Below are 17,251 nucleotides of genomic sequence, written 5' to 3' on the forward strand. Positions count from 1 at the left end.
GTATTATGAATTGCAGAATGAAGGCTATCCACTCAAAACCGCCAAGTTCCGCCTGAACCTTTCGACCAATCAGCAGCTTGTATCATTGCGCATGTGTCCTGGCCTTTTCCCCACCCCCCACCCCCACGCTTAACTTCCACGGCCACGCAGGTGAAAACGTGAATACGTTATAAAAAGTTGGACCATTAGTTTAACCTTGTGAGTTATTTAAAATTATTGTAATTTTTCAAGTGAAACATGGTATATTATGTCGTCACACCATATTAGCTCTGTTGTATCCCCAAACACTAGGTGGTCAATTAGTAGCAATTAGTAGCTAATCGTCAAGCTAACTGCTAATTTTGCTTCGTCATCTCTATCGCAGGCCTACGACTAATTTATGCTTAAATTACAAAAATACAAATGCTACAAGCAAGTTGCACATAACTTAAGTCGTAAATATTGCATTTATACGTTTGTTTTGCAGTTGTACAACGCCATGAATAACCCATTTTCCTCGAACGTGGTGCGACCTAACCAGCCCTTGAGGAAGCCGTTATCCGGTCCGGTCGCGTGTCGGTTTCCTGGACCCGTCCTGCCGGCTGGCAGCCCTGTGAGGCCGGACTTGTCACAAGGAGCCGGTAAACATCTTCAAATCTCCATTGTGCTGACTCAAACACTTTTAACCATTTACAACTGAATGCAAGTCCAATTTAGTCCAATTTTCCTCTTTTGTAGGTCCAATGTCTCCACCAGCCAGTGTGAATAAACCAGCTGTATGTACAGTATTACATCTAAAATAATTCTGTTATATCTGACTGTCAGTTCTTAAAAAAAAGATGCTCTTATTTCCTCCATAAAGTCACCTGGGACCATGAAATCACCTGCATTCCTCTGCAACTTTTGTGGTCAACATGGTAATGTTCCCAATTAAATATGAATGTGGGCCAAAAGTAGGTATATGGTACTCTTTGTTGAATTAAGTTATTTAATATTTTCAAATGATTTGAGCCAAGAACAAAGAAAGTGGAATTGAATATATTACTTGCGTTTTAAGCAAATGAACAACTAATTCAAAGTAAAAAGCAGGTTTGAGGGAGGGAAAAAGGAAGGTAAGGAATGAAGTTGTTGAAATGTATTGGTTTATTTCATTAAGTTTTGTGAACTATATTTATTTCAGTATTATGTATTGCAGAACAAATCAAAATCGCCAAGTTCCCTCTGAACCTTTCAACCAATCAGCAGCTATCATTGCACATGCATAGTGGCCTTAATTGTTTTCCTCACCCCAACGTTTCCATGGCCACACAGTTAAAAACGCGAAAAGGAAAAATGGAAAGGAAAAATGACAAGGTTTGAGGTTTAAGACCAGGAAGGAAAGATGGAGGAGAAATAAAAGGCAAATCTGTGGTGCAAGGAAAGAAAGATTTACTGATCCATGAAAAAAATAAAACAGGAGTAAATGAAGGAGAAATGGAGGTTTAAGCAACCTGTAAATGTCCTAAAATTAAATAAAAATAGAACATATACTTTCTCTTGTCCCACACTGTTTTTGATCAGCATATACAATATTCAATTGTGATGATTTGCTCATTCATCCAATCATCATCCAGGGAATTTACGTTGTACTCGTTGCAAGAAGGCATTCTACTGCTCTGCGGTGTGCCAGACGCGGGACTGGGAGGGGCACAAACAGTTTTGCATGCCCGTTGACCTGGAGCCAGTAACGTAAGCCAGCAACAGCTGTAAATATGAGTTTTGTTATTGCAAGTAGCAAGTGCATATTTGAATTCGATTTTGAAGGGAGAAGATGAATCAGATTGCTGCTTTTCCAACATTGGCAAATAAAATCAACCTTCTGAATTTAAAGGTAGTTAGATGTCTGGCCTTCCACATTTATGCAACAAATACTGATGTCATGTACTTACTGATTGCTCTCCCTCTGAGATGAAGCAAGCAGATGCCAAGAAAGTCCGCAGGGTGTATTTGAAGGACTTGCCTACCATTAAGATTAATAAGGGAGCAGATTTTCAGGTACTTACACTTTAAACACCAAGAATTAGAATTTATCTGCATGTCAAGTCTTGATTGTTTGGGGATTTTAGGCATCCGTTGTGGAGTTCTACGACCCTGGAAGATTTTATCTCCTTGTCCAAAACTCTGAGTTGCTGGAGACTCTGCAAGGCATCAGCAGCCAACTCCAGAAGACTCCCAGCTATTCCTGTGTGCCCCCTTATGCCCCCTATGTCGGAGAAGTCTGCGTTGCACAGTTCTCTGGCGATCTGGTAAGAGGTGACAGTTCGCAGAGTAACACGACCGTTTGCTCTAACGCCGCCTTTTGCTTCTGTCTCGCCATGGCTAGATTTGGTACCGAGCTCTGGTCCAGAAGTTGGCGACCGACAAAAGGTCTGCTCACATGCTTTATATCGACTATGGGAATGAGGAAGACGTCACCGTGGACAGGATGAGGCCCCTGCCTGCTGACCTTGAGCTCTTTCATCCTTGTGTTAGTACACAAAAAAAGAACTACACTGTACTATTTCCCAGCCTTTCTTGAGCCATAGCATTATACAGCACATTAGTCAACTGAACTTCATTTATAAAGCACTTAAAAGAACCATCACTGCATACAAAGTACTGTATATGGAGTAAAAATAAGTCGGGTAAAACAAAAATTAATTACAGAAAAAAAGAAAGCACAGTACAATACAGAAGACCATCTAAAACACAAAAAGTCGAGTCTCATACACAGTAAAACTGATAATCGCTTTCTAAATGTTTCTCCCCAGGCAATGGAGTGTTGTGTTTCCGGCGTAGAACCGCTGGACGGCAGCTGGTCCACGGAATGCTGTTCAGCCGTGAGACAGCTTCTGACTGGTCGTGTCGTGACTGTCAGGCTGGGGAAAACACTGGAGAACGTTCACGCACACGCCGTGGACATCGAGCTTCCCATGGGTAAGTGCAAGTGCAAAGTGTGCGTATGCCCAGTAGTATAAAAATGACGTTCAGACTTCTTGTAGGAAAGCGTCTGAGCTCAGTTCTCTTCGATCGTGGTTTTGTCAAGAAAACAGATTTATCATCATCAGTGCAAGATATAAGTAAGCCTGCATCGTTTTTCAGTTTGTTTGTTTTTTTTTTTCCCTATTTTTTTTTCCCCTTTTTTTTTTTGAGTGTAGTGAAGCTCTACGTATAATCAAGAATTTGACTGATCATTTCGGGGGCCTACTTCAGATGCCATTATGAGTGCTTCCTTGGAAAACTTCAAGCGTCAATCTGAGGGGAAGGACGACAACACGTGGGCTCAGCCGCCGGAGCCTCTCACGCTGGCTGTAGGGGACTCCTTCTCGGTCGTGATTACACACTTCCATTCGACTGATAACATGATTGTGCAGAAGGTGGAGAATGCTGGTGAGTATTTTGTCAAAGTAACAATGTAGAACCAAGTTATGAGATTTGGAGACTGAGCGCTGTTTACTTGGCAGGCATCATTCAGGAGTTGCAGCTTAGTTTGAGGCAGCATTGCAGTCAGGTGTCCGAGATGCAAAATTTTAGACCGGCTCCCGGCACCGTCTGCTGCGCCCAGTTCTCAGGTACCAAACTTACCTGTTGTACATTTAATGCACTGCAAGTATAATCTCGTGACTGTATACCCTCTGTGGGGCCTTCTCGTACACTTCCAGAGGACAAGCAGTGGTACCGGGCCAAAGTGCTGGCGTATTCCTCTGAGGAGCGCGTCTGTGTCGGCTACATCGATTTTGGCAATTCTGAGGATGTGAATATAGGCCACTTGAGAGCCATAAGCGCTTCACTGCTCGCCTTGCCGATGCAGGCTATTCCTTGTGGTCTCGCAGGCAAGTATTAATTGTTTGATAAGGTGAACAGAAAATGTTTTTTCAAATTTTTTTCCCGTGTGTCTTGAGCAAATGGGTCACCAATAGCTTTATTTTTATCTTTCCATTTGAGTTGCCATGTTTGCTTTGGTTAAGTGTCACTCCCCTTCTGGTCAGTGATTCTCAGACTTGATCTATCATCGGGACCATTCCAGGTATCCAGCCTGTAGGGGAGAACTGGTCTGAGGAGTGCCTGTTGGCCCTGCAACGCAGGGTGTGCAACAGAATCCTGCTTGCGACTGTCGAAGGGGCCCTTGAGGGCAAAGCGATGGTTGTCTTGCTTGATGAGGCCAGCGACCCTCAGGACAACATCGCTGAGCTGCTCATCTCCGCCGGGTACGCCTCGCTTGCTCCTGTTGCTGGTCCTGTTCAGTCCAACGATAGCCCACAGGCCGCTGCACAACCACGTGGTAAGACAAATGCAGTGGATTCTCCACAACTGTCATGTATTATTTATTTTTTATTTTTTATTTTTTATTTTTAATGGCTTTATTGTGATGCCACTGCAGTAATTGCAAAAACAAAAATTTTCATCATAGAACCAGAATAGTATATAGTACATTATAATTAATTACAAATTTATATAATGCATAATACATTACACACAAATTGATTTTACCAAACTGATGTTATAAAATCACTTTATACACTACACTTATTTCCAAACACTGGGAAATTAGTCATTTTCACTTAAGTGTATTGAAACTTGTTTACTACAAATGTATTTTTCTTCATCGTTGCTAGCGATGTAGTGACAGACCCTAGAGAACTAGATAGCAGGAGGTACAATTAACCCGTGTATCCACCTGCTGACATTCATACAACAGAACAATACTAAAGTACATTTGGGATTTTTTTGTAAATGTTTTTCTATATTACTTTTTATGACTTTTTATTTATTTATTTATTTTTTGCCCCGACATTTTTCTCAAAAGCACTTCACACAAAACATATTCATTCTTAAAAATGCCACTAGGTGACAGTATGTAGTTGTGGAATGTCAGTTAAATGATTGCCTTCATACTTAATTTAAGATGCAACAGTTTGAGATGGGAACGATTTAACTTAGTTTACTTTGTTTCTTGTAGGAATAGTTTAAATTTATTCAGCATCATGGCATATTATTATTTATTTCTTTATTTATTTTTGGTGGTGTTTCCAACACATGGCTTGATGAATGTTGGTGTAATAAAGGAATTCATATATGAGATGAAATAAAAAAAATAAAATAAAGATTGCTGTGACTTATTGCTGTCGTCCTCAGCGCTGCTTACTGTGTGCGAGCCTCTGTCGTGGTCCTCAGCTGAGGTTCCCACTGACGGCCAGTCAGTGGTGCTGTCCACACTTAACATAAACAACCCTGGAGAGTTTTTCTGCCACATTGATAATCCTGCAGGTGTGCGCTTTTCTGAGTATGAATCAAGATTCTTTTGATTGGAAAGGCACTGAAATATCATGTCTGGAAACATTTTTTATTATTTTTTTTACTTAGACAATCAGCAAATGATGGAGCTTAAAGCTGAGCTGAAGCAACATTGCGAGGCAGACGCGTCGGATTTTGAGCCCAAAGTGGGGGAGCCCTGCTGTGCAATGTTTCCAGGTGGTGTCACCAAAACAAATTTCAATGCTGTTTTGTTTGGGGATGTTTCTGCTCACACTTTTTCTCCTCAGGTGATGGCATCTGGTACCGCGCGATGGTCGGCGGCAAGTCTAGAGCCAAGGTGACCGTGAACTTTGTGGACTATGGTTACAGCATGGAAGTGGAACGAAGCAACCTTCGCTCCATTACGCCTCCACTCCTCCAGCTGCCCTTCCGAGCCATTCGCTGCTTCCTCTCAGGTGCATAAAAAAATTACCTTGTTTGACACAACAGAGTAGGGGATGTGAAGGTCAAATTTCAAACCCCTGTTGTTACCTTGCACACAAAATTAATTGCCTCATCAGATGCAACAAGTGTGGCATGTTTGCTTTGCACAATGATGTTCTCAAAAAGTGGAAGCCAAACATCTGTTTGTCATGTTTAAAAACCTGCGCATGCGGAAGACCATCCTACCAGCTCTCCTGCTCGTCCGGGGAAACGCCTCTACAACGATGAATGGCCGACTCCGAAGCTCACAACACGAAGCTAGCTCCATGCTACAAACACTCTAAGTGCGCATGCGCAGCTAGGAACGAGCACGCACAGTGTCGTTACGTATAGGGATTGACAGGATTGAGAAACAATCGTTAAGATGATCCACCCGGAAGGCGCAGCCACAAAAATATCCTTGAACCCACCTTTAAGACTTTTATTTAATTTAAAAGGTAAGTTGTTGAAATGCATCACATTTGCAAACCTTTTATTCTTTGAACTCTAATGATGAGGTTCAGTGCAACAAATTCCCAAGAATAAATCCCTTACAAACCATTAAATCTCATATATTCTCTTTTTCTCAAAGTCCACAAAATGGTTCTTGTGTGCATTTTCTTTCAGGCGTGGAGCCCATAAATTCAGATTGGGACGAGGAAGCCACCTTGTGGTTTCAGTCGCAAGTGGAAGGCGAAAAGTTGTCCGCATGCGCCTTCTCTGTCACCAAACAAGGTTACGGCGTGGAGCTGGAGTGCAGAGGCGGCAGCATTGCAGCTGCTCTCGTCTCAAATCACCTTGCCAGATATCCTGGGGAAATTGCCCAGAATGCGCATGCAGGCTCGTCACCCAGTGTCGAGCAGCGACCGGCTGTACCACAGGCGGAGTGCAGCCAAATGCAGACCGCCAAACAGATGACCACAGAGGAGAAGTCGCCAGCAGGTCAGAGAGAGTGTCAGCATCCTCTAAATCAGTGGTTCTCAACATGTGTCATCGTGACCTGCACTTCACTATTTATGTCATAGCAAAGTCAAAATTCAGTGATGAAAAATACTTTGAAATGGAAAATAGATGAGAATGAAAAATTGTCATCTGAGTGTGCCACGTGACACATTTTTACCCGTTCGTAACCCTCAATATGTTTTATGACGAAACACCCAGTCTTTTTTTTTTGTCTTTTTTTTTTTTTAAACTACCTGTTGAGGAACATGACTAGAATGTAGCTCTCCTCCCTGCAGGTCCAACCTTCCCAACAGACTGGAAGACGGTGGAGTTGCCCATCAATGGATTCTTTCAGCCTTGCATCACAGCTGTTACCAGTCCTTCCCTCTTCTATATGCTTAGCCCCATCGAGGGTCAGAACTTAAAAAAAAAATATATATATTCTAACCACAAAGCGTTCAAACTTGCTCTGATCTGCCAATCTCTGTTGTTGCTGCAGTGGATCAACAGAAGCTCCTGGAGATGATGCTGGAACTGGCCGCCTTCTGCAGCAGCAACAAGGCCACTTTGTCCTCACACACTGACAAGAGCAAACTCGTCCCTGGCGCCGCCTGCTGCGCCCAGTTCACCGGTAAAGAGCACACATTAAAAATAGTTCTGTATGCTGCTCAACAAAATAAAATTTCCGGCCCTTTAAAGAGAGGGTAAAAAAAAACATTAGATACAAATCCACATTCTATGTTTACTGACTTGAGACCCCACCTGCAGCTGGTGCACTAAGATGGTAATTTGGTGTCTGCTAGCACATAATTACACAGCGTGTACGCGACCCAGCCGAGGAGCGCCCCTCCTTTTAAACATGACATGCAATCAGCCTAGCATGCATTCCGCAGGCCGGCTAACAACAGGGTCCTGTTTGATGCAGTTTTCAGAACACTGACGTGACAAGGCAGGTAATGTTGCAGTTAATGTGTCGTAAAATATAACATTTCTGGATTTTGCAACAAAGCAATTGTTGGGCTCAAATTGCTTCTCTGTGCGCAAACAAGAGTATGATTACTCCATCTTGGGGGGGGATTTCCAAATTATTTGTTTTTCCCAAAGGAGCACCTTTGGAAGAATCCAGAATCTTAAATCCAACTCCTCTGTATGTGCCCTGTGATTGGCTAGTGACCAGTCTAGGGTGTTCCTCAATTGTCCAAAGTCTTCTGGAATAGGCTCGAGCTCACCTGGTACTGATGAGGATAGTGCTGTAGAAAATGGAGGAATTCATTCTGCTACATTCATATTCACCAAAATGTCTTCTTTTTTTCCCCTCCTTGAACCAGCCGATGACATCTGGTACCGTGCTGTGGTTGTGGAGGTTTTAGACGAGGAGGTAGCAGTCATCTACGCCGACTATGGAAACAGTGAAAATTTGGCAGTCTCCCGCATTTTGCCCATCCCCGAGCACCTGCTGCAACTCCCCTTCAAGATAGCCCGCTGTGCTCTGACTGGTGATTAGAGTTGGACATAATTTTTTTTATTTTATGTTTAATTTTTTAAATTTTTTTATTATTTTTTTTTTAGCTCACCCCTTTGTTCGTGACACCATCTCCTCTTCCTTCACAGGCAAGGAGGATTTCCCTGCCGAGTGGCCACCAGATGTGCTGCGTATGTCCCTCAGCTTGTTGCTGGACGGAACCCTTGCCACGGTGCTGTCTTTCGACGGCTTCACTAACATTGTTACTGTCAGCCTGCCCGCCGAAAAGGCTGGGGTCCACCTCAGTGCTCTGATCCTTGATGAGCTGGAGAGCCAAAAAGTTCGTAGTGCACAGAGCCAGTCCGCTGCCACGGAGGCTGAGCAGATAGAGGGCAGCAGCACTACTCAGCCTGAAGCGACACCTGCGCCACATGAGATTGTGGAAGATACAGTGGAGGCAGCTGGGCCCACTGCAAGCCTCGAGCACAACTTGGAGGTCTGAGATGCTTTTGTTGATAAGTTTAAGTATCTTATTCTATTTTAGCAGCTGTCTGTTGTGTTGTATGTTATTTTAAAGTGTGTAGAATTTTGGGGATTTTTTTCTTTCAAATGTTCATTTAATTTTTATAACCCACTATTGATTTCAATCAGAGGTAGGCCGATGTTTTTATGCATTTATTTATTTTACTGATGCCGATTATTAGTAGTCAAGGAGGCCAAAAACCAATATTTGGAGCCGATATTTATTTTCAGGAAGAAAAACATATTGGCGTCAATTTTTTAAAAATACAAATGCCTGTCTTAAAGCATGTTTATTAAACAATTTTTCAGACTTTTAAAAACATAATTTTTTTTGTTTTAATCTTAGACAATATACATCCTTTTAAATTAAAGCTCCCAAGGTTATCAGTACATCTCAAGTTAAATGGGAACTTAAACAAGTAAATACCATAGCTCTCTATAGTTTTCTACAGTAAATGTTTTTTTACAAAATTTAAAAATACCTGAAATGTTAGACTTTCACATTTCTTAGTTTTAATGTCGAAGAAAAAAAAAATGGTTCAGAAGGTTCCCATGGTCATCTCTCGTAAAGTTAACTGAAAATTTAGAGATTAAAATGGTTTTGGATTTTACCTTTTATTTTACCTTTTATCGACTGTCTGATTTAAAAATAAATAAATAAATAAATAAAAAGCCAATGCCTGTTCGATAAAATGCCCAATATCAGCGCCAATTATCGGTCTATCCCTAATTTCAATATGCAAGAATTTTTTTTTTTATGACATCAACTTTTTTTTTTTTTGACGTAATCGTAGGTTTAGTCAGTGCGCGATTCAAAATGCACCCACTTTGTATTCTATTAGTTCAGCAAAAAAAAATCGACACAAAGTCTCTTGAAAATAAACTTCCCAAAATCGGTGCTATTTCCGAAACTTGATTTTCTCCCCACAGAGACGTTTGGAGTTCATCATGGAACGCATGGAGCAAATGATGGACCTGCTTATGCCGTTGCTCACACATATTAAGCGCCCCCTGATTTAAAGCAGCTGTTAAGTTTTCTTTAAGTTTTAATATTGTGTTTCTGTTGCAAGTGTGTTCTGCTGCCATGGCTTCCTTTTGTTAAGTCCTTAAATCCGTTTGAGTTATTTTTTTTTTTTTTTACATAAAAGTTGGCTCACAAGTTTATATCGTGGAGTGCATTCTTTCAAAAATCACTTGTTCAAAATTAGAAAGAAAAGTAGTGTGTGTAGGCTGGGAGGATCACCGGTTGAGTTGGAATGAATGATGGGTATGGTGAGGAGGTGTGGTAACAGCTCTCTTGTGTGGGTGAGATCAGTTTGCAAGCAGAGGTGTGTGAAGCCAGCAGGGTGGAAAAGACTCAAGGAGGTCATGGAAAGTGGATTTTGAAAAGCATTCGGTAAGTGGCGACAAATGAGTTACACAGCACTTCTAAACGTAATGAGCTGGTTTGCTGTATACCAAACTGTAGCATTGTTTTATTTACGACATTGAGCTGCTATTTTAACTCCGTAATAACAGGAACTTGGTCAAAAAGTTTACTGGAATAATGCTCTAATCAATTGACGAGCTTCTATGGTATTATGTTCAACAAGAAATGATTGAGAAGCACTGCACTGCAGGCATTTTCCAAAATTCAAAACCATTTAAACATAAGGAATCATTGGCTACATGTATAAGAATGTGACACCTGTTAGTAATGTTTTGTACTTCCTGCCGTTTTCCAGGTAACTGCCAGAGCAGTAAGGACAGCAAGATGGAACAAACGCTGAAGTATGCAATTTTTCTTCTGCTGTAAGCTCTCTTTAAGTTAATCATTTCTATGCACCAATGTTACATTGTTTTTGCAGGCGTCCTAAAATGCTCACTCTTGACTTCCACCATGGATTTCTTCTAACAGTGCTGCTGCTTCAAGGTCTGCTTGCTAACAGTTTTTTTTTTAAAATTATATAACTGTTTTGCATTCCATTTCACTCCCTCATACACAAGCACTAGCTTTAATGATGCTTTGTGAGACTTTTGGACATTACAAAGTCATTTACCATTTACCATCATCCATAGATTAAATAAAAAGCTTAAAAGAGTTTGGAGAATACTTTTTCATAAAGGTACCAATGATTCATTCTCATTTTTACTTGTGTTTAAAATCAAATTGTTTTGATAGTACTACATTTTTGTTGTGACAAATCAATCAAAAATCACATGCTCTGTATTTTCTTTAAAATGGATCAATACATTTTTTTCCTCTTTACTCCCTAGTTTTCTTGGACTGTCGTCAAAATTTGCCTAAAACGGGAAGTGTTAGTCACAGAGCAATATAATCTTTTGACTCGTTTTCAGAAATGACAGCTTTAGCACCATCTGCAGTATTTATTGCACAACATTTTAGGACTTTGAACTTGAGCAAACTAGACTGCGGCACCTCATCAATTCTTTACATGAAGAGGATGCAGAATGCTCAAACCCATATTATGCAAAGGATTACCGGTATACTTTATTTCCAATGCAAATTCAGCGACTTTGTCTAGTTGGGGCAATTGGTTCAGTCAGTGAATGTGATGTTTGAGCATTAAGCGAACAATAAGGAAGTAGTCATTTTACCTTGAGGCGTTGGACTTTTTTGTTCGATTGTTTTGGAGGAAGATGGCCACTGTGGTCATGAGAAAGTAGCTCGGGTCAGAATATCTTGCAATCAGGGTAGTGAACTATTATGAATCTTTTGAATTGGGGGAGGCAGGGGAAAAAAAAAAAGAAATCAGTGTTTTTTTTTGTTTTTTTTTTGGTCAAACCTAGCATCACCTCATGTTATACACTAAATAAACCATCAGATTGTGTTGTTACTGTAACATGAAAAGAATGTTGCGGCTTTCACAGATGTGTATTTTATGGTGATCATTTTGATGTGGGGCATACTCAGTTCACTTCAAACATCAGTGACACAAATACGGCTCAGGGGCATCGTCAATCCTCGTATATGATTTAGTACATGATATTTTCTGCTTCTTCGCCAAAGTTGTTTTTCCATCTACTTTTACAATCATTCAATCAATTTTGAGTTGAGCAGGGGTGTGTGTCAGGTTGACTTGACCTCTGTGTTCTCTCCTAGTTCAGCAGGGTACCTCGGTGCTGGAAATTCAAACCAGCCACGATAACATCCTGAAGATCAACTCTGCAGCGGAGAGTGGGTCAACACACAAGCATTCGGGATTATTTGGGACTTGAGCAGACACGTTTTTCGTCCGTAACGGTTTTCCACCGAGCTGAAATTTGCACTGTGTAATGTCTTTCCATCGGAAGTGATGCAGTGCTCTGCAGCCATGGACATCCTCTTCCTCTTGGATGGTTCCTACAGTGTGGGGAAGGGCAGCTTTGAGCGGTCCAAGCATTTCGCAATGAAACTTTGCCAAGCCCTCGACACGGGACCAGATAAGGTTTGATGCCCTTCTCTCACCTTGTCAATGCACCATCACTTACTGGAAAACATTCATTGCAAGTACACCGCTACCCCATTCAGGTGCGCGTAGGATCTATCCAGTTTAGTTCCATCCCTCGGATAGAGTTTGCTCTGGATTCATACACCACCAAACAAGAGTTGGAGATACGGCTGAAAAAGATTTCTTACAGGTGTGTTTGGTGCAGAAATCCAGCAAAATTACAACGTGGTGTCTTTTAGAAGCTTTGTAGAAGAGGCCACATCGCCTTCATTAAATATAATCCATCTTGTCAGTTTACACATTCGCAGTTAGTTTACATGATAAGTGCCCACATACTGAGTTCAAAAGCTCAAACAGGAAGTCAGCCAAGAAGAATTAGCCAGAGTTTATATTGGCTGTCAATCATTGCAGACGCGCTTACGTGTCACATTTACACATACAGAGGTGGCAGCACACAGACGGGCCTGGCTCTGAAGTACACGCTTTGGAAAGGTTTCCTGGGCGGGCGCAACTCCTCCGCCGTCGCCCGCGTTGTCATCCTATTATCAGACGGGATGTCGCAGGACAACGCCAGACAAGCGGCGGCGCAGCTCAAAGAAGGAGGCGTCGTCATGTTTGCTGTTGGCCTGCACTATCCAAGGTATGCCTGATGTTCCAAATGGCTTGGCCATGATTCCATCCGATGCTTTTTGTCGTCCAGATGGGAGGAGCTTCATGCTTTGGCCAGTCAGCCAGTGGAGAGCCACGTTTTCTTTGCAGAGCATTTCGATGATGCTGTCAATGGCTTGTACACGAGGCTCACCACCACTTCCTTATGCAATGCCACTCCTGCAGGTACAGTGAAAACGCACAGATTCGTGCTTCAGCATTTGGACATTTGAAAAAAAAAAAAAAAAAAAGTAAATAATTTCATAATCGAGGCTGCCAGGTGGAGGCGTTCCCATGTGAAAGAAAATCATTGGAGACCGTAAAGGAGCTGCAGGGGAATTTCATGTGCTGGAAAGCCTCCAAGGGCTATATCCCACACGCATTGCTCTGTCCATACTACAGGCAAGTGAACATGGACACAAAACACTGAGAAGCTTTTATTAACATGTTAATCTGTTGAATGAGTTTGTGTGTGGCAGGTACAAGAAGGCCTACAAGAAGCACGCGAGCATCTGCCATCGGACTATCTGTCCTGGTAGTTGTTATTCTATCTCTGTTTTCTTCTCATATTTTGTTAATGAATTTAATTCACTGTAGCCGTATGTTCTTCTAGACCCTTGCGACTCACAGCCTTGTCTGAACGGAGGAACGTGCGTCTCAGAAGGCCAAGAGGATTACACTTGTGTGTGTCCGCCAGGCTATGGAAGAGACCCTCACTGTGGTGTGTAGAAGGGCTGTGCAATGAATCGAAATTCAATTACAATTTCAATTATTACACTCCACAATCACAAAATCAGCATAATCATTTAAAAAAGAAATATATATATATTGATTTTAAAATCACTAATGTAATAAAATTTATTTCATCCAAAAGAAACTTGTATAATTAGTGTTTCAAAGAATTGTATTTGTCTTAAATTAATATTTTTAATTTTATTTTTTACATTTAAACATTTTCTTGTGCTTCACTCCAACTTAAAGCTTTTGCCAACATAAATCAATAAATAGATATTATTATAAACATAGATATTATAAATTCTATTTGGTCTAAAAGGAACTTGCATAATTATAGTGTTTCTGTTTTTTTAGTCTTAAAATTTTTTAAATGTTTCAACATTTTCTTTTTTATTTGCGGGGTAAATCAGTAAAAAGAAAAAACAATACTAATTTTTGAGTTGTTTAAATTCATCCATTTGCACTTTTTAAAATTTTGAAATAACTAATTTAATAAATTTTGTTTCATCCAAAAGGAACTTGCATAATTATTCAAAAAAATTTATTTGTCTTAATATTTTTTATTAGTTTTTTACATTTAAACGTTTTCTTGTTTTGTACCAAAAAATAAAGGATTGTCCTACTGCACAGTGCAAATGCTGCACTCCAACTTCAAGTTTTTACCAACATAAATAAATAATTTCTGTTTGGTCCAAAAGTAACTGACATAAGTATAGCCTTTCTATTTTTTAATTGGGGTTAATATTTTTAAACGCTTAAACATTTAGTTATTTTGTACCAAAAAGTAAATAATCGCTTAAATAATCGGGATTTCAATTATTGCAAAAATAATCTTGATTATTTTTTCCATAATCGAGCAGCCCTAGTGTGTAGTTCGAGACACGAAATGGTTGATTGCAAAGGTGGAGGATAAGTGCTATAGAAAATAGATGGATTTTCAAAAAGTTAATTTCAGTTGCTCTAACTACGTTTGTTGACACTCATTGTCCCTCTTCAGCACCAGCTTTATCACTAGATTGTTCAGTGGACCTTCTTTTCCTGTTGGAGGGGTCGACCACGCTCACCTTGGAAGACTTCCGGCACCTCAAATCCTTCCTGAAGCGCTTTCTGCAAACGGTTATCGGCTCCAGCTCACCCAGCAAGGTTGGCCTGGCTGTGTTTGGAGGAGAGACTCAGGTGGAGGCTCAAGTAGGGAAGTTTAAAGGCGACCTGAAGGGTCTGCTTAAGGCCGCAGATGCACTGGAACCCATCGGTGGCCCGACCAAAATGGGCCAAGCACTGCGATATGTCACGCGCAACGGTTTTGTGAACACGCCCGTGTTCGCCGATGTCAGCGATGACCTGCCACGTGTGGTGGTGCTGCTGACCGGCTCGCCCTCTGCGGACCGGGTGACGGAGGCATCCAGGTACGCGCGGGACATGGAGCTCTTCCTCATCGCTGTGGGACCGGACAGATTGAAAGGACAACTGGATAACATCACAGGAAACCCTCAAAGGACCCTCACCTACGCTTCTCCTGAAAGGCTCGCTGCCAAGATTCCTGAACTCAAGGCTAAGATCTGCAGCGTGGATACACAAGGTGGAGCTCTGTTTAATTATTTGTGTAAAATACTCTTAATTATGAAATCATAGTAGCGCTAGGAGAACGTCAAACAAAAAGAAATGTTGGTTAGTGCCACCAACAGCAATATTTTTTTATTTATTTTTTTTTATTTTTTTTTAATGGCTATTTTAGTTATTCACCATGAAAACAAGCAGTGCGGTCTTATTCATTTGTTCAGCAATTGTCAATCATGTTTTGCTGCCACATACAGGACTGCAGTGGAACATTGTCAGGGCATGTTTTTATTATTTGTTCTTGGCTTTGAAATTTGCCACAGTTTAATTTTACTGTAAAAGTGAACAACAAAATAGTATTAACAATTATACACCAAAATGTTCAAACCATATAATGAAAGTGCTAGCTCAATGCTATCATATAATGTGGAACACAATAAGATGGGCTAACAAATATTAACTTCTTCGTCATACATGGAGCAGCAATACATACAATTTTTTAACTTTTTTTTTTTTTTTTTTTTCCCCCCAATCTAAGGTTGTCTCGGTCAAGCAGTGGACCTGGTATTAGTGCTGGATGCCTCTGGCGGCGTCGGGCGCGACAACTTTGCCACGGTGCGCGACTTTGCGCGCAGCCTCACCGTCCAGTTTGACATCAACCGCGACCTGGCCCAAGTGGCGCTGGTGACCTACGGCCGCAGGGCCACCACCGTCTTCAAACTGGACGCCCACGAGACGGGCTCCACCATCCTCAAGGCGGCAGCCCAGGCCAGCTACGTCGGCGGTGTGGCGTCGGCGGGCGCCGCCTTGCTCCACGTCCTCTCCGACGTCCTCACCGTGGCCAAGGGAGCGCGTCCCGGAGTCAACAAGGCCGTGGTGTTGGTGACCGACAGTTCGGGCGGCGACGATGCTATGGTTCCGGCTCGGAAGTTACGCGAGGACGGAGTTTTGCTGTTTGTCATTGGCGTCGGGGACGTGCAGAGGGACAGCCTGCTGCGGATCGCTGGCTCGGAGCAACGCATGGTATTGGTGCCGTTTTACGAGGACCTCAAATACTTTGAGGATGTGGTGGTGCAGATGTTGTGTTCAGGTGAGAAGATGTCTGGTAAAAAAATGTGTTAAAATATAAGATTTCCAGAAAGGAAATACACAAATGCAACACTTGATTAATATATCCAATATTTTGTTATAATTTTGTTGAAATCGCATAGAAACTATGTGGTCACCCTCTTTGACATTCTAACATTTCCGATACTGTCGTTTTAAACAGAGGTGAAAAAGCCGGTAGACCTTTGCAAGCCAAACCCTTGTATGAACGACGGCGTGTGCGTTCTTTCGAGAGGAAGTTTTGGCTGTCAGTGTCGAGGCTTCCAAGGACCTCACTGTGAAATACGTTAGTGGACCTGATTTCATAACACATTTAATCATAAATGTGGTGTTCCTATCCTCCCCTTGTTATAAGGCTGTCATATTTTAAAGATTATTTTAAAAAATTAATAGAAATTAATGGGGATGGCCATTTTCCATCTAAAATGAGGGTGTGTGCTTGTAGGAATCAGCCGGTCTTCACCAAGAGGAGATTTTCGCACACCATCTGTTCTGAGGAAGAGTAAAAGGCAACAGAAAAGCCACCAGGAGTTCCTTCAGCACGACAAACTGCACCGCAGGAGAAACGCTGCCTGACGTACACGCACACACTCGTTCATTCAAAATACAATTTCACTCACACCATGGACGTTTATAGATCAACAATTGTCATATTATCTATGATAGATAACTCACTACGCTTTTTTTTTGTTGTAATTTTAATCGCAGTCCATCCAAGGCCAAAGTTACAATGTGTCACTACGTTGCTACAGTAAGATTATGGCTTCAAAATGTTTTGTGCTTCCCCCTGTTTTATACACACTACTTGTTACATCAGATTATGGATAATACACACTGAGCACTGTAATGCATTAGGTAAACATTACATAAGTTGATAATAGCTTTATTAGCTTTGTAAAGGCTTATTTTGTTTTGATCGTATTTGATTGTGTGCCTGATGTCAATGTGGATTTCTTTAAATTCCATGATTTTTTACATAAACCTTTGCAAGTAAAGTCAACTAAATCTGAAGTTTGCAGCCACTGTTTTCAATCTTCCTGTCTACTTACTTTTAGGCAAATTCAATTCATTGCATCCAGAAAATGTTGGGCTCAATGTAAGATTTGACAAAAAAAAAAAAAAGACTAATCCA

At 41.3% G+C, this 17,251-nt stretch overlaps 2 protein-coding genes across 5 annotated transcripts in view; both read left to right on the top strand.

The window, feature by feature from the left end:
- tdrd1 (tudor domain containing 1) overlaps positions 1–9,719 on the top strand; it is a 10,824-nt gene extending 1,105 nt beyond the window's left edge. The window contains exons 1-24 of one of the 3 annotated variants that reach the window (XM_077502249.1): positions 111–198; positions 467–620; positions 697–755; positions 842–896; positions 1,593–1,707; positions 1,783–1,849; positions 1,927–2,013; positions 2,085–2,264; positions 2,342–2,485; positions 2,769–2,934; positions 3,000–3,077; positions 3,211–3,387; positions 3,462–3,569; positions 3,660–3,830; positions 4,025–4,279; positions 5,134–5,265; positions 5,362–5,469; positions 5,541–5,708; positions 6,343–6,657; positions 6,954–7,070; positions 7,157–7,288; positions 7,986–8,153; positions 8,269–8,615; positions 9,572–9,719. In XM_077502249.1, the coding sequence (XP_077358375.1) occupies positions 479–620; positions 697–755; positions 842–896; positions 1,593–1,707; positions 1,783–1,849; positions 1,927–2,013; positions 2,085–2,264; positions 2,342–2,485; positions 2,769–2,934; positions 3,000–3,077; positions 3,211–3,387; positions 3,462–3,569; positions 3,660–3,830; positions 4,025–4,279; positions 5,134–5,265; positions 5,362–5,469; positions 5,541–5,708; positions 6,343–6,657; positions 6,954–7,070; positions 7,157–7,288; positions 7,986–8,153; positions 8,269–8,615; positions 9,572–9,661 (3,381 nt within the window). In that variant the 5' untranslated portion in view covers positions 111–198; positions 467–478 and the 3' untranslated portion in view covers positions 9,662–9,719. Of the gene's footprint in view, positions 1–110; positions 199–466; positions 621–696; positions 756–841; positions 897–1,592; positions 1,708–1,782; positions 1,850–1,926; positions 2,014–2,084; positions 2,265–2,341; positions 2,486–2,768; positions 2,935–2,999; positions 3,078–3,210; positions 3,388–3,461; positions 3,570–3,659; positions 3,831–4,024; positions 4,280–5,133; positions 5,266–5,361; positions 5,470–5,540; positions 5,709–6,342; positions 6,658–6,953; positions 7,071–7,156; positions 7,289–7,985; positions 8,154–8,268; positions 8,616–9,571 lie in introns of those variants that run through there. The other 2 variants (XM_077502251.1, XM_077502250.1) reach the window with 2 other exon arrangements.
- Positions 9,720–9,913: 194 nt separating this feature from the next.
- vwa2 (von Willebrand factor A domain containing 2) lies at positions 9,914–17,130 on the top strand. 2 transcript variants are annotated; one of them, XM_077502259.1, is made up of 15 exons: positions 9,914–10,037; positions 10,366–10,411; positions 10,489–10,553; positions 11,750–11,819; positions 11,936–12,069; positions 12,153–12,262; positions 12,515–12,712; positions 12,773–12,906; positions 12,993–13,122; positions 13,200–13,255; positions 13,334–13,441; positions 14,453–15,034; positions 15,551–16,102; positions 16,283–16,405; positions 16,565–17,130. In XM_077502259.1, coding segments are annotated over exons 4-15 (2,259 nt in total). In that variant the 5' UTR covers positions 9,914–10,037; positions 10,366–10,411; positions 10,489–10,553; positions 11,750–11,818; the 3' UTR covers positions 16,696–17,130. The 2 variants fall into 2 exon arrangements, with proteins under 2 accessions (XP_077358385.1, XP_077358383.1); XM_077502257.1 differs by having other exon boundaries at positions 9,948–10,037; positions 11,745–11,819.
- Positions 17,131–17,251: the final 121 nt, after the last annotated feature.

Source organism: Festucalex cinctus, chromosome 17, assembly GCF_051991245.1.
Source record: "Festucalex cinctus isolate MCC-2025b chromosome 17, RoL_Fcin_1.0, whole genome shotgun sequence".
Lineage (NCBI taxonomy): Eukaryota > Metazoa > Chordata > Actinopteri > Syngnathiformes > Syngnathidae > Festucalex > Festucalex cinctus.

Coding starts and splice junctions, on each gene's coding strand:
- vwa2 (XM_077502257.1), top strand. Junction 12,907..12,992: donor ATGCAATGCCACTCCTGCAG/GTACAGTGAAAA, acceptor TTCATAATCGAG/GCTGCCAGGTGGAGGCGTTC. Junction 15,035..15,550: donor CTGCAGCGTGGATACACAAG/GTGGAGCTCTGT, acceptor CCCCAATCTAAG/GTTGTCTCGGTCAAGCAGTG.